The sequence below is a fragment of the Conger conger genome, chromosome 19 (assembly GCF_963514075.1).
Source record: "Conger conger chromosome 19, fConCon1.1, whole genome shotgun sequence".
In the NCBI taxonomy this organism is placed as follows: domain Eukaryota; kingdom Metazoa; phylum Chordata; class Actinopteri; order Anguilliformes; family Congridae; genus Conger; species Conger conger.
In genome coordinates, this window is record NC_083778.1 from 22,852,965 (window position 1) to 22,871,382 (window position 18,418).

The following is an 18,418-nucleotide window of genomic DNA, read 5'->3' on the forward strand; positions in this document are numbered from 1 at the left end:
AGCTGCTGTGTGTGTGTGTGTGTCTGTGTGCTGATTGATTCCTCTCCATACGATCTGCTGGCAGTCCCTCTGTCACCTCTTCTTATCAAACCGCTGCAGTCCTGCTCTCCAACTCTCACCACTGGGCCCCACCTGGCAACCTCAACCTGACACCTCTAACCTGGCAACCCCAATCTGGCAACCCCAAACCTGGTCCCTTCATTGGATCCAGAGCCCCCTTGTGCACGTTGCACAGAAAATGACTGCACTTAAGTGTTTGATTGATAATAAATCGAGTTTTAATGTTTTACTGAATAGTAGACTGGGGGAAAACAGTATCAGGATGTTTTATGGAGATGTATTATGATGGACTGACAGGGATCTCGTACAGTATCAGATGACAGGAGATGTATTATGATGGACTGACAGGGATCTCGTACAGTATCAGATGACAGGAGATGTATTATGGTGGACTGACAGGGATCTCGTACAGTATCAGTTGACAGGAGATGTATTATGATGGACTGACAGGGATCTCGTACAGTATCAGTTGACATGAGATGTATTATGGTGGACTGACAGGGATCTCGTACAGTATCAGTTGACAGGAGATGTATTATGATGGACTGACAGGGATCCCGTACAGTAGCAGACGACATGCTTCATTATAACCATACATATATTGTGTACATACAATATACATACATACATATATATGGGATGTGTATAGAAAATTAGAATCATAATCTTAAGACATCACCACTGCAACAATCACATCTATCACCACTGCAACAATCACATCCAACACCACTGCAACAATCACATCCATCACCAAACACCACTGCAACAATCACATCCATCATCACTGCAACAATCACATCTGTCACCACTGCAACAATCACATCCAACACCACTGCAACAATCACATCCAACACCACTGCAACAAACACATCTATCACCACTGCAACAATCACATCTATCACCACTGCAACAATCACATCTATCACCACTGCAACAATCACATCTATCACCACTGCAACAATCACATCTATCACCACTGCGACAATCACATCCAACACCACTGCAACAATCACATCCAACACCACTGCAACAATCACATCTATCACCACTGCAGCAATCACATCCAACACCACTGCAACAATCACATCCAACACCACTGCAACAATCACATCCATCACCAAACACCACTGCAACAATCACATCTATCACCACTGCAACAATCACATCCAACACCACTGCAACAAGCACATCCAACACCACTGCAACAATCACATCTATCACCACTGCAACAAACACATCCATCACCCAACACCACTGCAACAATCACATCCATCACCCACCCTTTCTCTCTCTTGCTCTCTCTCTCGCTCTCTCTCTCGCTCTCTCGCTCTCTCGCTCTTTCTCTCTCTCTCTCTCTCTCTCTCTCACTCTCCTCCTCTCTTTTCCTCTATCTGTGAGAGAGGGAGGGGGAGCTGGACTCTTCTCAGCCTGGAAATGATATATTTTAGTACTTATAGTGAAACTTAATCTTAATGATTAATAATAATATATATAAATAATTTTAAGTCCAATGACAAGACTAAACTGAACTTTTAAGAGCTCCTTGCATCCTGTACAGATGGGTTTGGGAAAAGAGCAGTGGAAGAAAGAGTCTGGGAGCCGTGTGAACGTGATGCGTGTTTGTTTGTGTAGGATAATTAAACACAGCAGGGATACACCAGCCGGCAGCAGACTCATCTCCTACTCTCCCCACATCGCCGTTCAGCAGCGTGGAGTGTGTCTGTGTGTCTGTGTGTCAGCAGAGTAGAGTGTGTCTGTGCGTCTGTGTGTCTGTGTGTCAGCAGCGTGGAGTGTGTGTGTCTGTGTGTCAGCAGAGTGGAGTGTGTCTGTGTGTCTGTGTGGCTATAACCCAAATACAGCCTCTTTAATGCGCCATATTTCATTTGTGTGAGTACATGTTGCTCAGTGTAGTAGAAGTAAGTTTGTGTGATGTTGTGATAGAAGTCAGAGTGTGTATATTACAGAAATGAAATGAATTATTCTAAACATCCACATACATATATTGCGGTCTTTTCTATTTCTGCCTTGAGCAATGTGACACAGTGGTGACGCGGCAAACAAACAAAAATCAAAAATGCTCTTTGAAAGTTGACGGCCTGCAGAAACCTATCTCTGTTTTTTTACTTGTTGTTGCAAGATGTGCTAAATGCTAAAGCTGCAGAGGCCTTATAGTGTCCCTCGCAACCGTGTCTGATTCTCTGTGTGTCTCTCGCAGAAGCTGGCGGTCCGAGGCTGTCCCGTGGGGAACCCCAAGCCCCTCCCCCTCATCAAACCTCCCGCCCAGAGCATCGCCATCTCCGTGCTTCCCGCCAAGGCCCCCGTCTCCATGGTGACGCCGCACATCAACGGCCAGAAGGCGCTGTGCTCGGAGCCCCTGCAGACGGCCCCCGCCGGGATGCCCGGGCTCAGCCGGAGAGCAGGGGAGCCCCCCCACTCACAGGTACGGTGCCCCCCGCCCCTGACAGGTACAGGTTCCCCCCCACACAGGACTGGTGTTGGTTGGGCTGGGGGGGGGGGGGGGGGGGTCCTCACTGAAGCAGGGACAGCTACATCTACATTTCACTTTTTATTAATTCAGCTTTTCATCCACGGCCACTTACAGTGAGTTCCTCTACACACCTGTCACAACCAATAGTCACAGATTTATTTATTCATGTATGTATTCATTTTGGGGTATGAAAGAGGGCTATGGGGGGGGGTGGATCAGTCAGTAAAGGTGTGAGTTCAGTGTGTTGAGACATGAGGAGGGATTGTGTGCAGAACTGAATCGATACGACACAATGCTCCCCCACAGGGCCAGCGGGAGGCAGAGCTGCCCGTCTGGGTCTGAATGGCTTGAGAGACCACAGCAGAATGAGAATAGTGTGAATTCCCTGGCTGTAATTTAAAGTAAAATAACCCCCGCCGACTGCTCCATCTTATTTAAGGGTGTGTGTGCCCTGCTCACGCATTACCCCCGCTCTGCTTCCTGTCCCATGATCCTCTGTGGTTTCTATTCAGTGCCAGTGCAGAGAGACACTCCCTCCTGCCCCCCATTGCCCCCGGTTACCTGCTTTGTTTTTATGTTCTCATTGTGTGCTGGGGAGACCTGGGAGAAGGGGGTCCATTCAGGGACAATACCCCCACCCCCCTCTCAGCTGGGTACAATACCCCCCCCCCCCCCGTGCCCTCTCAGCTGCTCTGTGTCCAATCAGCATTTGAGCGTGTGGGGTGGTACAGACCAGGAACAACTTTGTGTAGTAAAACCGGTTCATAAACCACCTGGCCTCTGCTTTCAGATGTACAATGGAGTCCCCCATTAGACGCACTGTACAGAGAGAGCCCTGTGCTGTGTTCAGTTGAGCCTCATTCAGTCTCATTCAGCCTCATTCAGCCTCATTCAGCCTCATTCAGCCTCTTTCAGCCTACACACACACATACATTATACATACAGCACACACACACACACACACACACACACTATACTCACACACGCACACACACACACACACACACACACACACTATACACACACACTATATACACACACACACACACATTATACATACAGCACACACAGACACTATACACACACACACACACACACACACAACACTTACACACACTGAGCTTGTGTGAGTGTGTGTGTGTGTGTGTATAGTGTCTGTGCATGTGTGAATAGTGTGCGTGTGTGTGTATAGTGTGTGTGTGTGTGTGTGTGTGTGTGTGTGTGTGTGTGTGTGTGTGTGTGTGTGTGCGTGCTGAGCTGCAGTTGTTGAGTATGAACACAGCACACACAGACCAGCCTGCAGAGCTGTCCAATCACACCTGCAGTTGTGAGTGAGGCCTGTCTCCCACGCTGCCCCTTGGTGGACACTGAGGGGAGTGCTGCTGAGGCCTGTCTCCCACGCTGCCCCCTGGTGGACACTGAGGGGAGTGCTGCTGAGGCCTGTCTCCCACGCTGCCCTCTGGTGGACACTGAGGGGAGTGCTGCGTGGGTCAGGCTGGGCTTGCTGCTGCAGTGCACTTCGGGAAGAAGGAACGCTCTAAATGTTTAAGTTGTTTGTGGAAACGACGGCCTGGCTGTTGGAGCCACTTCAGGTCCTTCAGGCATCAGGGCTGTGTACACAAGCCTCAGGAAAGGGCTGTGGCATTGTGGGAAGGGGCTGTGGCATTGTGGGAGGCCTCAGAGGGGCGTTTGGTTTATAAAAGGAGCACACAATTACGGAAATGAATGCCTTTTCACTGACAGAATTTTATCTTGGCAGTTGCCATGGGAACGCCCCCCCCCCCCCCCCGCAGGAGAACCTGCTGCCTCCTGCTCCATTGCAGAGCTCCTTGATTTACCCTGCTCTTATTCTTTTATTTATTTCCTCTCAGTGCCCCGGTTTCCTCAGTGTTTTGAGGAGCCTGCTCTGCTCATACCCGCAGCCTGTGTGTTTGTGCTCACGATGGAGTCTCCAAATATCCCGATATCCCAATATCCAAATATCCAAATATCCAAATATCCCAATATCCAAATATCCAAATATCCCAATATCCCAATATCCAGACGTTTCTTTATCATGCCCTGATGATTATGACTTGCAGTCTGAATGTCATTAACAACATAGAAACACCCAATAATCCCTGTCTAATGTTTGTGTAGATGTCTGTCCAACAGGGCAGTTTAACTCCTGCAGGCGGTGTTGAGCAGTGTTAGTCCTGCAGGCCGTGTTGAGCAGTGTTAGTCCTGCAGGCTGTGTTGAGCAGTGTTAGGAGCAGGCGGTGTTGAGCAGTGTTAGGAGCAGGCTGTGTTGAGCAGTGTTAGTCCTGCAGGCGGTGTTGAGCAGTGTTAGTCCTGCAGGCTGTGTTGAGCAGTGTTAGGAGCAGGCTGTGTTGAGCAGTGTCAGGAGCAGGCTGTGTTGAGCAGTGTTAGGAGCAGGCTGTGTTAGGAGCAGGCTGTGTTGAGCAGTGTTAGGAGCAGGCTGTGTTGAGCAGTGTTAGGAGCAGGCGGTGTTGAGCAGTGTTAGGAGCAGGCTGTGTTGAGCAGTGTTAGTCCTGCAGGCCGTGTTGAGCAGTGTTAGGAGCAGGCTGTGTTGAGCAGTGTTAGGAGCAGGCGGTGTTGAGCAGTGTTAGGAGCAGGCGGTGTTGAGCAGTGTTAGTCCTGCAGGCTGTATTGAGCAGTGTTAGGAGCAGGCCGTGTTGAGCAGTGTTAGGAGCAGGCTGTGTTGAGCAGTGTTAGGAGCAGGCTGTGTTGAGCAGTGTTAGGAGCAGGCTGTGTTGAGCAGTGTTAGTCCTGCAGGCGGTGTTGAGCAGTGTTAGTCCTGCAGGCTGTGTTGAGCAGTGTTAGGAGCAGGCTGTGTTGAGCAGTGTTAGGAGCAGGCGGTGTTGAGCAGTGTTAGGAGCAGGCGGTGTTGAGCAGTGTTAGGAGCAGGCTGTGTTGAGCAGTGTTAGTCCTGCAGGCCGTGTTGAGCAGTGTTAGTCCTGCAGGCTGTGTTGAGCAGTATTAGGAGCAGGCTGTGTTGAGCAGTGTTAGGAGCAGGCTGTGTTGAGCAGGCTGTGTTGAGCTGTGTTAGTCCTGCAGGCTGTGTTGAGCTGGCTGTGTTGAGCAGTGTTGGTGAGCGTGGGAGAGAGAAGCTCTGGGCAGGAGGGTGTATTAATATCCCGGCGATTGGCAGGGCAGCTGGGTCAGACTCAGCCAGCTGGTGCTGTGTGACATAATCCCACACTGCCCGTCAGTGCCATATATATACACCTCCGTCTGCTGGGACTACAGACACTGCGCCGTCTACTGACAGTGTGTGATCTACAGACCCCGCATGGCCTACTGACAGTGTGTGATCTACAGACCCCACACGGGCTACTGACAGTGTGTGTGATCTACAGACACCGTGCAGTCTACTGACAGTGTGTGTGATCTACAGACACCGTGCAGTCTACTGACAGTGTGTGTGATCTACAGACACCGTGCAGTCTACTGACAGTGTGTGTGATCTACAGACACCGTGCAGTCTACTGACAGTGTGTGTGATCTACAGACCCCACACAGGCTACTGACAGTATGTGTGATCTAAAGACCGCATAGTCTACAGACAGCACTTGTGTGTGTAGACCAGTGTCTGTAGATCATGCATTATCACTGTGTCGGTAGATCATGCGGTCTGTAGATCATGCATTATCACAGTGTCTGTAGATCATGCGGTCTGTAGATCATGCATTATCACTGGGCTGATTTGTCACGACACTTTACAGTCACTTAGCAGGGAGATTGTTTGTCAAAGCATTTTACTAAAGGGTGAGAGAGAGAGAGAGAGTGAGAGTGAGAGTGAGAGTGAGAGTGAGAGTGAGAGTGAGAGTGAGAGTGAGAGTGAGAGTGAGAGTGAGAGAGTGAGTGCTCACATGAGACCAGCGTCTACAGCCACAGCCTGCTGCTTCTCCTCATATCAGACGTTCTTTAACAGCCTGTTCCTGCACCCTCCCGTCATAGGCAGTTTTATGTGTTACATTGTGCAGTTAAACACAGCTTCTCTTTCCTGGTTCCACAGCCAAAATATGGCTTGTCTGTAAGTGATGCAATTTTTCATTTTTAGCAACTCTTTCTGAAACATCTCAGTTGGATTGTTTCTCATCTTAGTTTCTCTCTCCCCCTCTCTCTCTCTCCCCCTCCCTCCCTCTCTCTCTCTCCCCCTCTCTCCCTCTCCCCCTCCCTCTCTCTCTCTCCCCCTCCCTCCCTCTCCCTCTCTCTCTCTCTCTCTCTCTCTCTCTCTCTTCCTGTAGATGTTGGGAGCTCTCACTGCTCTCCCCATTAAGGTTCCTCAGGTCAGCTCTCTGCACCGATTGGCTGTACAGGCGCCTGCCCTGCTACCTCAGGTAAGGGGGGTTTCTACGCCAACGGAGCGGAACTATTTTCTGGTGCAATAAATTAAACTTCCACAGGGTGGCAGCATACACCTGGGTAGAGGGAGAACTCTGGCATGTGCAAGCGTTTATTATGACTCTGTGGCCTATGAAAGCGTTTATTATGACGGGGATCTGTGAAACTGGCTGGAAGATAGTTAGGCCCGAATATCAGTGTGTTTGTGTGTATGTGTGTCTGTATGAAGTCAGTGAACGTGTGTGTACATAGTGTGTGTGTGTCTGTATGAAGTCACTAAATATGCGTGTGTGTATATAGTGTGTGTGTGTCTGTATGAAGTCAGTGCATATGCGTGTGTGCATATAGTGTGTGTGTGTTTGTATGAAGTCAGTGAATGTGTGTGTGTGTGTATATAGTGTGTGTATGTGTGTGTGTATATAGTGAACGTCACCTCTCTGTGGAGAAAAACCCCAGAGAATGGACCCCTGGTTCCTCTCTGCTCTGTGAAGAAATGTTTTGTGGACACAGAGCTGCAGGTGTTTATGATAAACTATGTTCAGCCATATTGGTGTGTTAGTTATTCACAAAATCATTTGATTAATTATTCAGTTTTTGTTTGTTCTTGGCCCATTTGCTGTTTACCGTGTTCAGGTGCAGCGTGGGAATGGACTGGAACAGCAGTGTGCTTGTTTGGAGGATGAATCTTTAATGGTTTACAAATTGCGTTACATTTTAAAAGACTTCCCTTTAAAATCCAAAAACACTTAACCACAAATCAATCAAGAAGCAAACCGAATTACCAACAAACGTCAATAAACCAAAACCATTTACTAAATTAATAGCAAAGTCTTCAAACAAGACACAACACCATATGCAAAATTGAAAATCGAAGAATTGCTAAATAAGATAAACAGTAGAAACGTGTGAGTGAGAGTGTGACAGAGGCTAAGCACACGCTCTGACCCGACAGGCAGCTCTTTGGTGAGACACGTTTGTGGCTCCAGTAGTGTTCACCATTACATAGCAAATTCAACACAGACTTATTATATATTCTTAACATTTATTATATTATATTTATTCTAGGTTTTGCAATAGAGGCCTCACATTCACACACAGGCGAGGCAGGGGGGTTCAGGGACGCAGCCAGGGTGAGGGATTGAACCCCCCCCCCCCCCCACTGCCGAATGCTCACATCCTGAGCCAGTGTCCCGGCTTCTCTGCCACTGCTCTCTCAGGTCCGAGTGGCCCTTCATTTCATTTGTGTAAAAGCCCCCCTCTCTCTCCCTGCCCCCCCCCCCTCCCCGTGCCCCCCCCCTCTCCGTGCCCCCCCAGGTCCGGCCGAAGTCGCTGATCCCGGACAGCCTGCCCCGCAGCCCGAGCCAGGACCCCCCCAGCCGCCCCCCCGGCCTGCACCGCGTTACCGCGGTGATCAGCCCCCGCAGCCAGGGCCCCGCCCACCCCACGCCCAACTGCACGGCCCGCCCCCTGCAGCCGCTGGCCAATGGGCAGCCGGAGCCTGGCTCCGCCTCCATCAGCAGCGCGGGCGTGGCCTACGCCATCATCTCTGCCTCCTCATCCACTGGCCCCGCCCCCATCAGCGTCAGCCCCGCCCCCATCAGCGTCAGCCCCGCCTCCGTTAGCGAAGCTGTGAAGGTCCAGCCACTGCTGTTCAGCGCAGACAGCAAGGTGAGCCCGCCCCCGGCTCCTCATTGGCTGCTTCTGTCCTCACTGTGTTTAGATCTGTTCCAGTGAGACGCTCTCACCAGAGTCCTGCTGGCTGCTGTACACTGAGCTGCGCCTTTCCTGCACACCCCCCCAGTTATGAGCAGAATGAAATCAATATCATATCCTGTCTATTGTAAAATGCCTGCTCCTTGTGTGTTTGGAGTATACTGACTGTAGTTTTGCCACACATTTACCTGCGTTTACCAGTGTTTACCTGTCTCTCCAGGTGATCATCATCCAGCCACAGGCCCCAGGCAGCTCCCACACCTCCCCCCCACCCCCGCCCGACAGCCCCGCCCGAGACGCCCCGCCCTCCCCCTCCCCCCCTGCCAAGAAGAAGAGGGAGGAGGACCCGGAGGTCAGACTGCCGACAGATCCAAAAACCCACACTGCTCCAGTGTGTAATATAGAGCTTTGATCCAAAAACCCACACTGCTCCAGTGTGTAATATAGAGCTTTGATCCAAGAACCCACACTGCTCCAGTGTGTAATATAGAGCTTTGATCCAAGAACCCACACTGCTCCAGTGTGTAATATAGAGCTTTGATCCAAGAACCCACACTGCTCCAGTGTGTAATATAGAGCTTTGATCCAAAAACCCACACTGCTCCAGTGTGTAATATAGAGCTTTGATCCAAAAACCCACACTGCTCCAGTGTGTAATATAGAGCTTTGATCCAAAAACCCACACTGCTCCAGTGTGTAATATAGAGCTTTGATCCAAGAACCCACACTGCTCCAGTGTGTAATATAGAGCTTTGATCCAAGAACCCACACTGCTCCAGTGTGTAATATAGAGCTTTGATCCAAGAACCCACACTGCTCCAGTGTGTAATATAGAGCTTTGATCCAAGAACCCACACTGCTCCAGTGTGTAATATAGAGCTTTGATCCAAAAACCCACACTGCTCCAGTGTGTAATATAGAGCTTTGATCCAAAAACCCACACTGCTCCAGTGTGTAATATAGAGCTTTGATCCAAAAACCCACACTGCTGCAGTGTGTAATATAGAGCTTTGATCCAAGAACCCACACTGCTCCAGTGTGTAATATAGAGCTTTGATCCAAGAACCCACACTGCTCCAGTGTGTAATATAGAGCTTTGATCCAAGAACCCACACTGCTCCAGTGTGTAATATAGAGCTTTGATCCAAAAACCCACACTGCTCCAGTGTGTAATATAGAGCTTTGATCCAAGAACCCACACTGCTCCAGTGTGTAATATAGAGCTTTGATCCAAAAACCCACACTGCTCCAGTGTGTAATATAGAGCTTTGATCCAAAAACCCACACTGCTCCAGTGTGTAATATAAAGCTTTGATCCGGTACACTGTACCAATGTGTAATATAGAGCTTTGGTCCAAACCCACACTGTACCAGTGTGTAATATAGAGCTTTTATTAGTTTGTTTATTTTGTTGTACCGGTGCCTGTTTGATTAGTGGTATCTTTGAACAGGATCAGATGTCTCTCTGATCCCTGGAACTGGAATCAGTAACTGATCCCTTTATCCAGTGAGATAATCCCAGTTTATCCAATCTGCACCTCTCCCTGCCCCCCTCACCAGTACCTAACGAGGAATCCCAGTGGAGAAGCTCACGATCGATCTCTTCCTGCTTTCCCAAGGAAAGGCCGGGGGAAAGAAAAAAGGGAATTTAGAGTGGAATGAAAACCAAAAAACACAAAAGAGACAAAACAACGCTCCGTATTTAAGGTTCATTTCACGTGTGAGGCGTAGTGGCAAATGATGTCAGAAATTAATATTCCATGTTAATTTAGAGACTCTAATCATATCAGTTCTCTTACGAATGCTTTCAGTTATCTGTGCTGAGCTGCGGAAAGTGATTAATTCTGAATGGCGTTGCTGTAATCTGTACGTGATGAACTGAGGCTGCGGATTCAGACCATGGCCTTCGTGGGGCATTGAGCACTCAGGGACCAAGCCAGTGCTCATGCGCTCAAACTGGACTGTGCTGAAATGTGTTCAAGTTTTAAATGATCTTTCCTGATGAAGAACTTCACAGGAGCAGCAGCCTGGGACTAGAACCCCAGCGGAATCATTTCCCTTGAGAGACCAATAAATACGTACAATTATTTCCATATTTTCATAATTATTCAATTTCTTTTCGTAGATGAGCCTATTACAATTATAGTCCCACCTGCAACAGTCACACACATCTACCTTTCCTCCTCCAGAGGGACCCTGTTACCCCCCCCCCCCCCCCCATCCTCACACCCTGGCAGAACCTGGTCCATATACACAGACACTGACCTTGCTCTGTGACCTCTCATGCATGCACAGGGTATTTCTGGGAAATGTAGTTCCTTGAATTCCCCTCACCTCTGACCCACAGAGGCTGAATCCCATCATAGGCTGAGCTCCTGCTTGTTTATCCAATCAAAAAGTAATGTCTCCAGGATTGGTTGAAATCAATAACACTCGCAAAATTAATATAATCCCCCCTCCCGTTTTTATTCTTCTGCAGAAAATTGCCTTCATGGTAGCTCTCGGCCTGGTCACAACAGAACACCTGGAAGGTAAAGATTTAACCTTCACCTGCACTTGTGTCTGTACTATTACAGCTGATAAGTGGTGTGTGCGTGCGTGCATGTGTGTGTGCGAGTGTGAGTGTGTGTGTGTGTGTGTGTGTGTGTGTGTGAGTATGAGTGTCTGAGTGCGTGCGTTCGTGCGTGTGTGTGAGTCTGAGTGTCTGAGTGTCTGAGTGTCTGAGTGTCTGAGTGTCTGTCTGCGTGCGTGCGTGCGTGCGTGCGTGAGAGTGAGAGTGAGAGTGAGAGTGAGAGTGAGAGTGAGAGTGAGAGTGAGAGTGAGAGTGAGAGTGAGAGTGAGAGTGAGAGATTTTGTTTGTGAGTGTGTGCGTATGTGCATGTGTGTAATCTGGAGTTTGATTGCAGAGCTCCAGAGGAAGAGGCAGGAGAGGAAGAGGAGGACCACAGCTAACCCCACCTACAGCGGCCTGTTTGAGCCTGAGGTACGCCCAGCAGAGTGCATTGTGGGAATGGTGCCGTCAGGCTGGAGAAAGATGCTCAACTGAGATCTGTTTCTTTCCCTGCAGCGTAAACGTCTGGCGTCACATTACCTGAGCAGCCCCCTCTACCTGTCAGCCAGAGGTAAGACAACCTGTGGTCTGTTTGGGTCACATGACCGAGCTCTCTGAAGCACAGGACACTAAAGATGCATCATAACACCCCCAAAAATCGCAGCATTAAATCCTCTCAGATCACTGTCATCCCCCCGCTGTCAATGAATTCATACACGCCGCTAGGCTAACATTGTATGGTTTGGGATTCACGCCGCTAGGCTAACATTGGATTGGTAGGGATTCACATCGCTAGGCTAACATTGTATGGTTAGGGATTCACAGTGCTAGGCTAACATTGTATGGTTAGGGATTCACAGTGCTAGGCTAACATTGTATGGTTAGGGATTCACAGTGCTAGGCTAACATTGTATGGTTAAGGACACACACCGCTAGGCTAACATTGTATGGTTAGGGATTCACAGTGCTAGGCTAACATTGTATGGTTAGGGATTCACAGCGCTAGGCTAACATTGTATGGTTAAGGACACGCTAGCCTAGGCTAACATTGTATGGTTAAGGACACGCTAGGCTAGGCTAGGCTAAGAGGCGGTTATTTGCAGAAGTGCTGCATGGCTCCCTAACTGAATAACGCCGCTGAATAACTCTGTTTCTGTTGCTGCTACTAACTTTCTCTCTGCTTGCTGTTCGCATGCTAGACACTGAGGATCTGTGCTGGAAGGTACGTAGTGTGAGTGTGTGTGTGTGAGTGTGAGTGTGTGTGGTCTGCCTCAGTTTTGGTGAGATTTTTGTGTCTGTATACTCATTGCCGTTTAACACGTGTACTAGATTGCTTAGGTTAATTTGTAAATTAATGAGCACGTAAATACTTTTGTGGAAAAGTGAAATTCAGTGGTGATGTCTTTAAGGGGCGAGGCTGTTGAATGGTGACATCACTAAAGGAGCATGGTGATGTCACTGACGGGGTGGGGTCACTGAGCGGTGACATCACTAAAGGGGCATGGTGAAGTCACTGAAGGGGTGGGGTCACTAAAGGTGACATCACTAACGGGGCTGTGCTCTGCAGGACGATGCAGAGCGTGAGGAGGTGTGTGCGGTGTGTAAGGAGGACGGAGAGCTCCAGCCCTGCCACACCTGCGCCCGCTCCTACCACCCCGACTGCCTGCAGCCCCCGCTCCAGACCCCCCCCAAGGGTGCCTGGATGTGCCCCAAGTGCCAGAGGAAGGTAGGCCCGCACTCCTGCCCAGACCTACACACCCAAACATGCGATCATATCCCATCTCTGTACAGTCCTGCCCAGACCTACACACCCAAACATGCGATCATATCCCATCTCTGTACAGTCCTGCCCAGACCTACACACCCAAACATGCGATCATATCCCATCTCTGTACAGTCCTGCCCAGACCTACACACCCAAACATGCGATCATATCCCATCTCTGTACAGTCCTGCCCAGACCTACACACCCAAACATGCGATCATATCCCATCTCTGTACAGTCCTGCCCAGACCTACACACCCAAACATGCGATCAAATCCCATCTCTGTACAGTCCTGCCCAGACCTACACACCCAAACATGCGATCATATCCCATCTCTGTACAGTCCTGCCCAGACCTACACACCCAAACATGCGATCATATCCCATCTCTGTACAGTCCTGCCCAGACCTACACACCCAAACATGCGATCATATCCCATCTCTGTACAGTCCTGCCCAGACCTACACACCCAAACATGCGATCATATCCCATCTCTGGACAGTCCTGCCCAGACCTACACACCCAAACATGCGATCATATCCCATCTCTGTACAGTCCTGCCCAGACCTACACACCCAAACATGCAGTCCGAGTCAGACAATCATCTTCTGCTTACAAGGCAAAGTCAAGTTAATTTTATTTGTACAGTGCTTTTTATAGAGACTGTCACAAAGATGCTCTACAGAGCAAACACTCGACCCAAACACTCGACCCAAACAGCACGCTGTGTGTGTTTAAGGGTCTTTATTGTGCTGAAGGGAGCCCACACACACACTCAGGCCCGTCTCTGTGTTAGAGTCCCAGTCTGTTTTACGGCAGTTACAGAATGTTTACGGCAGCACGTTTCCGTGGCAATCTGATAATCTTTGTTGTGCCAGATGAACATCCAAATAAGGTTTGTTTTGCTGCTTCTGAGAGAGTTTGGGTGTGGTTCCCTAACTTAATGACTGTTCAGCTCCCTCCACCCTAAACATGAGATTAGTAATCTGCAAACACATGCATGTAGAATACAATTCATCTGTACATTCTCACCCTTACAGTCCCCTTAGAAATATATTCAAATGTCGAAAGTGCATTCAAAGTGTTGGAGCACTTTGGTGACACAAAAACGCTCTTGTTTCGGGACAGTGAAATGGTAGGGTTTGGGTTTGGGCTCGTTGTGTGAGTCCAGGTCAGAATGTGCTGCTGAGGAACTCTTTTCCTTCCCAGGTACTGAACAAAGATCTGTCCTGGCCCCAGAGTTTCATTCAGTCTTACATGACTCACAAAACAGGTATGTTTCACACAGATTTACAACAGCGCCATTTTAATGTGTGTGCGTGTGTGTGTGTGTGTGTAATCCTGCTGTGTGTGTGTGTGTGTGTGTGTAACCCTGCTGTGTGTGTGTGTGTGTGTGTAACCCTACTGTGTGTGTGTGAGTGTGTGTGTGTGTAACCCTGCTGTGTGTGTGTGTGTGTGTGTGTGTGTGTGTAACCCTGCTGTGTGTGTGTGTGTGTGTGTGTGTGTAACCCTACTGTGTGTGTGTGTGAGTGTGTGTGTGTGTAACCCTGCTGTGTGTGTGTGTGTGTGTAACCCTGCTGTGTGTATGTGAGTGTGTGAGAGAGTGTGTGTGTGTGTAACCCTGCTGTGTGTGTGTGTGTGTGTGTGTGTGTGTGTGTGTGTGTGTGTAACCCTGCTGTGTGTGTGTGTGTGTGTGTGTGTGTGTGTGTGTGTGTGTGTGTGTGTGTGTGTGTGTGTGTGTAACCCTGCTGTGTGTGTGTGTGCCTCAGTGCGGGAGGAGGAGAAGAGGAGGCTCATGAGGAGGAACAGTGAGCTGAAGGAGGAGTGGGACTCTCTGGAGGAGCAGGACCAGCGGCTCAGCCAGGCCATCGAGGTACGCCCCACTAACACCCCAATATATCACCGCCCTCTCCTGCCCTCTCCTGCTCTGGCCCCTGCTCTGGCCCCTGCTCTGGCCCCTGCTCTGGCCCCTGCTCTGGCCCCTGCTCTGGCCCTGACCCTGTTCCCTATCCCGCAGGAGTGTGTGGAGCTGAAGCAGAGGCTGATGGGACAGCAGCGGGAGGCTCAGTCCTCCCTGGAGCGTGTAAAGGCCCTGATCCGCCTCATCCAGCGAGACCAGGTCATCCAGGTCACCATGACGACCACCACCTCCGGCGCCTCCCTGCTCTCCCTGCCCTGGATCAAACCCAGCAGCACCTCCACAGCGCCCTCTGTGGACCCCTGCGCGCTACTGCAAGGCCTGCCCCTCAACCACCCAGGCCACAACTGATCATGCCTGACCCCACTGACACACACACAGCTCCCCCACAACCCCACAACACCAGAAACACACACTCACACACACACACTCAGCCCACACACACTCACACCCACACTCACACCCCCCCCCCCCCCACAAACACACACTCACAGCCCACTCACACACACACACTCACTCACACACACACACACACACACACACACACACACACACTCACAGCCCTAAGCCAATTGCCACTGGCCGGAGTCTTGGCTTGCTACCCTTGGCATATGCTCAAACAGACGTTTTTTATGTTTGATAGACAATTGAAAGGTTTTCATTCAACCAACGAGGGGCTTCAGGACCCATATCCCATGTGTATTTTATAAACCCGACACCTTCAGTGCTTACAATATTTTTTTTACTAATTGATTTTTTTTTATTTATTAATGTTCTTGGCCTTAATGTATTTATGAATAATAACGCCTGTCCCGGATATATGAGAAGAGTATTCAGCGAGGCGAGTTTTTTTAACAGTAATAATAATCATAATCATAACGGGGGAACTTTAGCAGCCCGTCGTCGTAGTCACAGAGACATGGAGATAATATTAAATCAAAAGGACTGTACATTGATATATCCAAGTACTTGTTACACTTGTTCTTATTTCCGATGGACAATGTTCGCCATATTAATTCAGGTGAAAGGGGGAAGGGGGTACGTTTTCATTGTGTATGTATGAATCTTATGAGCCTTCAAAACAAAACAGAGAATAACTTTTTTTCAGTATTAATATAGTTGAGATCAAAAAGTATTTAAAAAAAAGACACAGAATTTAGCATTTTTAGTGAAGAATTGAGTATTTTGATGCTGATGCCTGTTGGTAATGCGGAGGGAGGCGTGGAGTTTGCTGTACACACGTCGTGTTGATCTGTATTTTCTTTGAGTCGCGCAGCAGGAGTTAGGAGCTTGTATGACCGCGGCAGCCCGACGCAAACGCTTTCGGCCGTTTGTGTTCGTATGCGCGCGTGGCTCTCCTGTCCGTTACCACCTCCTATCACCAGTATAGAAATTATGCCAAAAAATATTCTAATGTTTTTGTACTGGGACCTCCATCATCTTTTTTCAGACTCGTTCTTTTATCAGTTGTCCCTACCTGTTGTTTTTTTTGTGGGTTTTATTTAAGGGGGGGTGGGGTGGGGGGGGGTTGCTTCAATAAGTAAGATGTTATTAATGCTGAGCGAAGTGTCCAACTGATTTGAGCGATTTTTTTGTCTGCTGTACATTACAAATGAACACTGCCTCAAGTTCAGACTGAGTGGAGCCTCGAAGGTTCCGTGTGATATATCATTATTTATATAAAACGCATACATAGATATCAAATGAGTGACGGAAACTGATCAGGACGCGGTTGTAACGGAAATTTCCGGTCAGTTTTGCTTTGGCACCAGCTGATGACATCATAGCCTTGCTGCAGTGCATAGGGGGCGAGGCCTACCCGGAGGGCGGGGTCTCCGACTCCTTCCTGTGTTGGCAAGGCTTGACAGCTAAAACTGTTCGTTTATGTTTCTTTTTAAAGCGTTTACTGGATTTTTTAAATTTTTTTATTTTTTATTTTTAAGAAATGTGAAATAATTCAGTATCCCTGTCCAGACAGCTGTTGGTACAGAAACTTTCATATTAACAACATGAACTCCAAAAGCTCACAATTATCTAGTTGCTAAATATGGGTACACACTCCTTTATTTGATGGGCCGTTCTGTTACATCCAACAGACATACCCCTTTCCGAAACGTAAAATATACATTTCACGTGTATTTATTCCGTATGAGGTGCCTAGCAGCAATGTCCCAAAATTATTCTGACTCTATTTGGTTTCCTAGTTTCCTCGAATACAAGGGTAAAATTAATTTAACCGCCCTTGTGTAGAGCCTCTCTTACTTACTGAATGACATATAACTGAAGTGGATTCAGTTTATAACATAATATGGCCTTATAACATTATATGAAGATCTTCTGATGAGATGCCCACTTAGTTGCATGTATTTAAATCCAAGGACTTGCAAGGAGGAACAGAAATAGCACGAATTGTGTGTGATATGATACGAACATTATTTCATATCTTAAATTTCGAAGCATATTTTGGGTCTTCCAACAGGAAAATCCTCCAGTCAGGAGTGACACTTAATTCAATGCGAAAGGGTATTCGATGCCTCACATTTGGAAACAATACCAAGTTGTTGTTAATTTTAATGCCCATTTTGTGTGGTCTTCTAGCATTGTTCTTTGTTTTGTGGACACCACACAAGCACGTAGGACTAAGGTTTTTTTTCTTCCCCATATCGTTTTGCATCCATATCACATTGAATACACAGTTGACTGTTAAAGCTGATGTAGTGAGATCGACACGAACGTGATGCGAAGAATGTACACGGCATCCCGCGCTTATCATTCGCGCGACAAAATTTGGGATTCCTTCGCTTTCCCCAATGTGGTTCAGCTAGTCACGCGGATACTGCACGGGCTTAGTGCCGCTGACTGTGACAGGAAGCCGAACCCATCCAGCCGGGGAAGAGGGATATATTTAATAATAAATAGAAAATAACCATATCAGCGCACCTTGTCACAGCGAGAACGTGTCGTCTCTTTCAAGCATATACCTGGCTCCTTCAACCACGCGTCCAATTCTCCGGGAGAAACTGTGCAAATCTATTTTAATACAACTCGACACTACGTTGAACAAAAAGTTTTTTATATTCTTTTACCAATGAACAAAGAAAAACGGAGGAAAAACATTTGAAATACTACAGTTATTGTTTGCCAATTATGCATTTGACGTGGCTTGCAATGGTCAATGTATTTTCTTTTCCTATTTTTTATTTTTGCCATAAAGAGTTAGCGGAGAGGACAACACTGAAGATTCTAGATGGAGATGTCTTTGGGGCTGTTGAAATAGTGTTTTTTTTCTTTGTCATTATCAAGGGACTGTCCAGTGGATAGTATGTATAGGGAAGTGTTTGTCTTACTTATGCCAATGTAGTTTTTCTTCTTTATAATGCATTAAAATTGATTGATGGAACTTTGGTGAATGGACACGAGCTGTCTCCATCTTGTTTCTTGTTGAGAAAGAGGCTGTATTCAGAAATACACTGTTAATCACGTCTTCTCACTTATCCGGTGTTGGTTGATAAAGTTAGACTGTAGAAACACCAGTTTCTGGTTACAACAAATCAATTGCATTACAGGATGCAATT

General features: G+C 48.1%; 1 protein-coding gene across 1 annotated transcript in view; it reads left to right on the top strand.

Annotated features, from left to right (window-relative positions):
• Nucleotides 1-16,327, top strand: part of phf21b (PHD finger protein 21B) — a 46,061-nt gene extending 29,734 nt beyond the window's left edge. The window contains exons 4-15 of the mRNA XM_061229819.1: nt 2,276-2,500; nt 6,799-6,891; nt 8,210-8,530; nt 8,829-8,960; nt 11,088-11,139; nt 11,515-11,591; nt 11,676-11,730; nt 12,359-12,381; nt 12,727-12,885; nt 14,135-14,198; nt 14,695-14,798; nt 14,943-16,327. Of these exons, the coding sequence (XP_061085803.1) occupies nt 2,276-2,500; nt 6,799-6,891; nt 8,210-8,530; nt 8,829-8,960; nt 11,088-11,139; nt 11,515-11,591; nt 11,676-11,730; nt 12,359-12,381; nt 12,727-12,885; nt 14,135-14,198; nt 14,695-14,798; nt 14,943-15,194 (1,557 nt within the window). The 3' untranslated portion in view covers nt 15,195-16,327. The remainder of the gene's footprint in view (nt 1-2,275; nt 2,501-6,798; nt 6,892-8,209; nt 8,531-8,828; nt 8,961-11,087; nt 11,140-11,514; nt 11,592-11,675; nt 11,731-12,358; nt 12,382-12,726; nt 12,886-14,134; nt 14,199-14,694; nt 14,799-14,942) is intronic.
• The last annotated feature ends 2,091 nt before the right edge of the window (nt 16,328-18,418 follow it).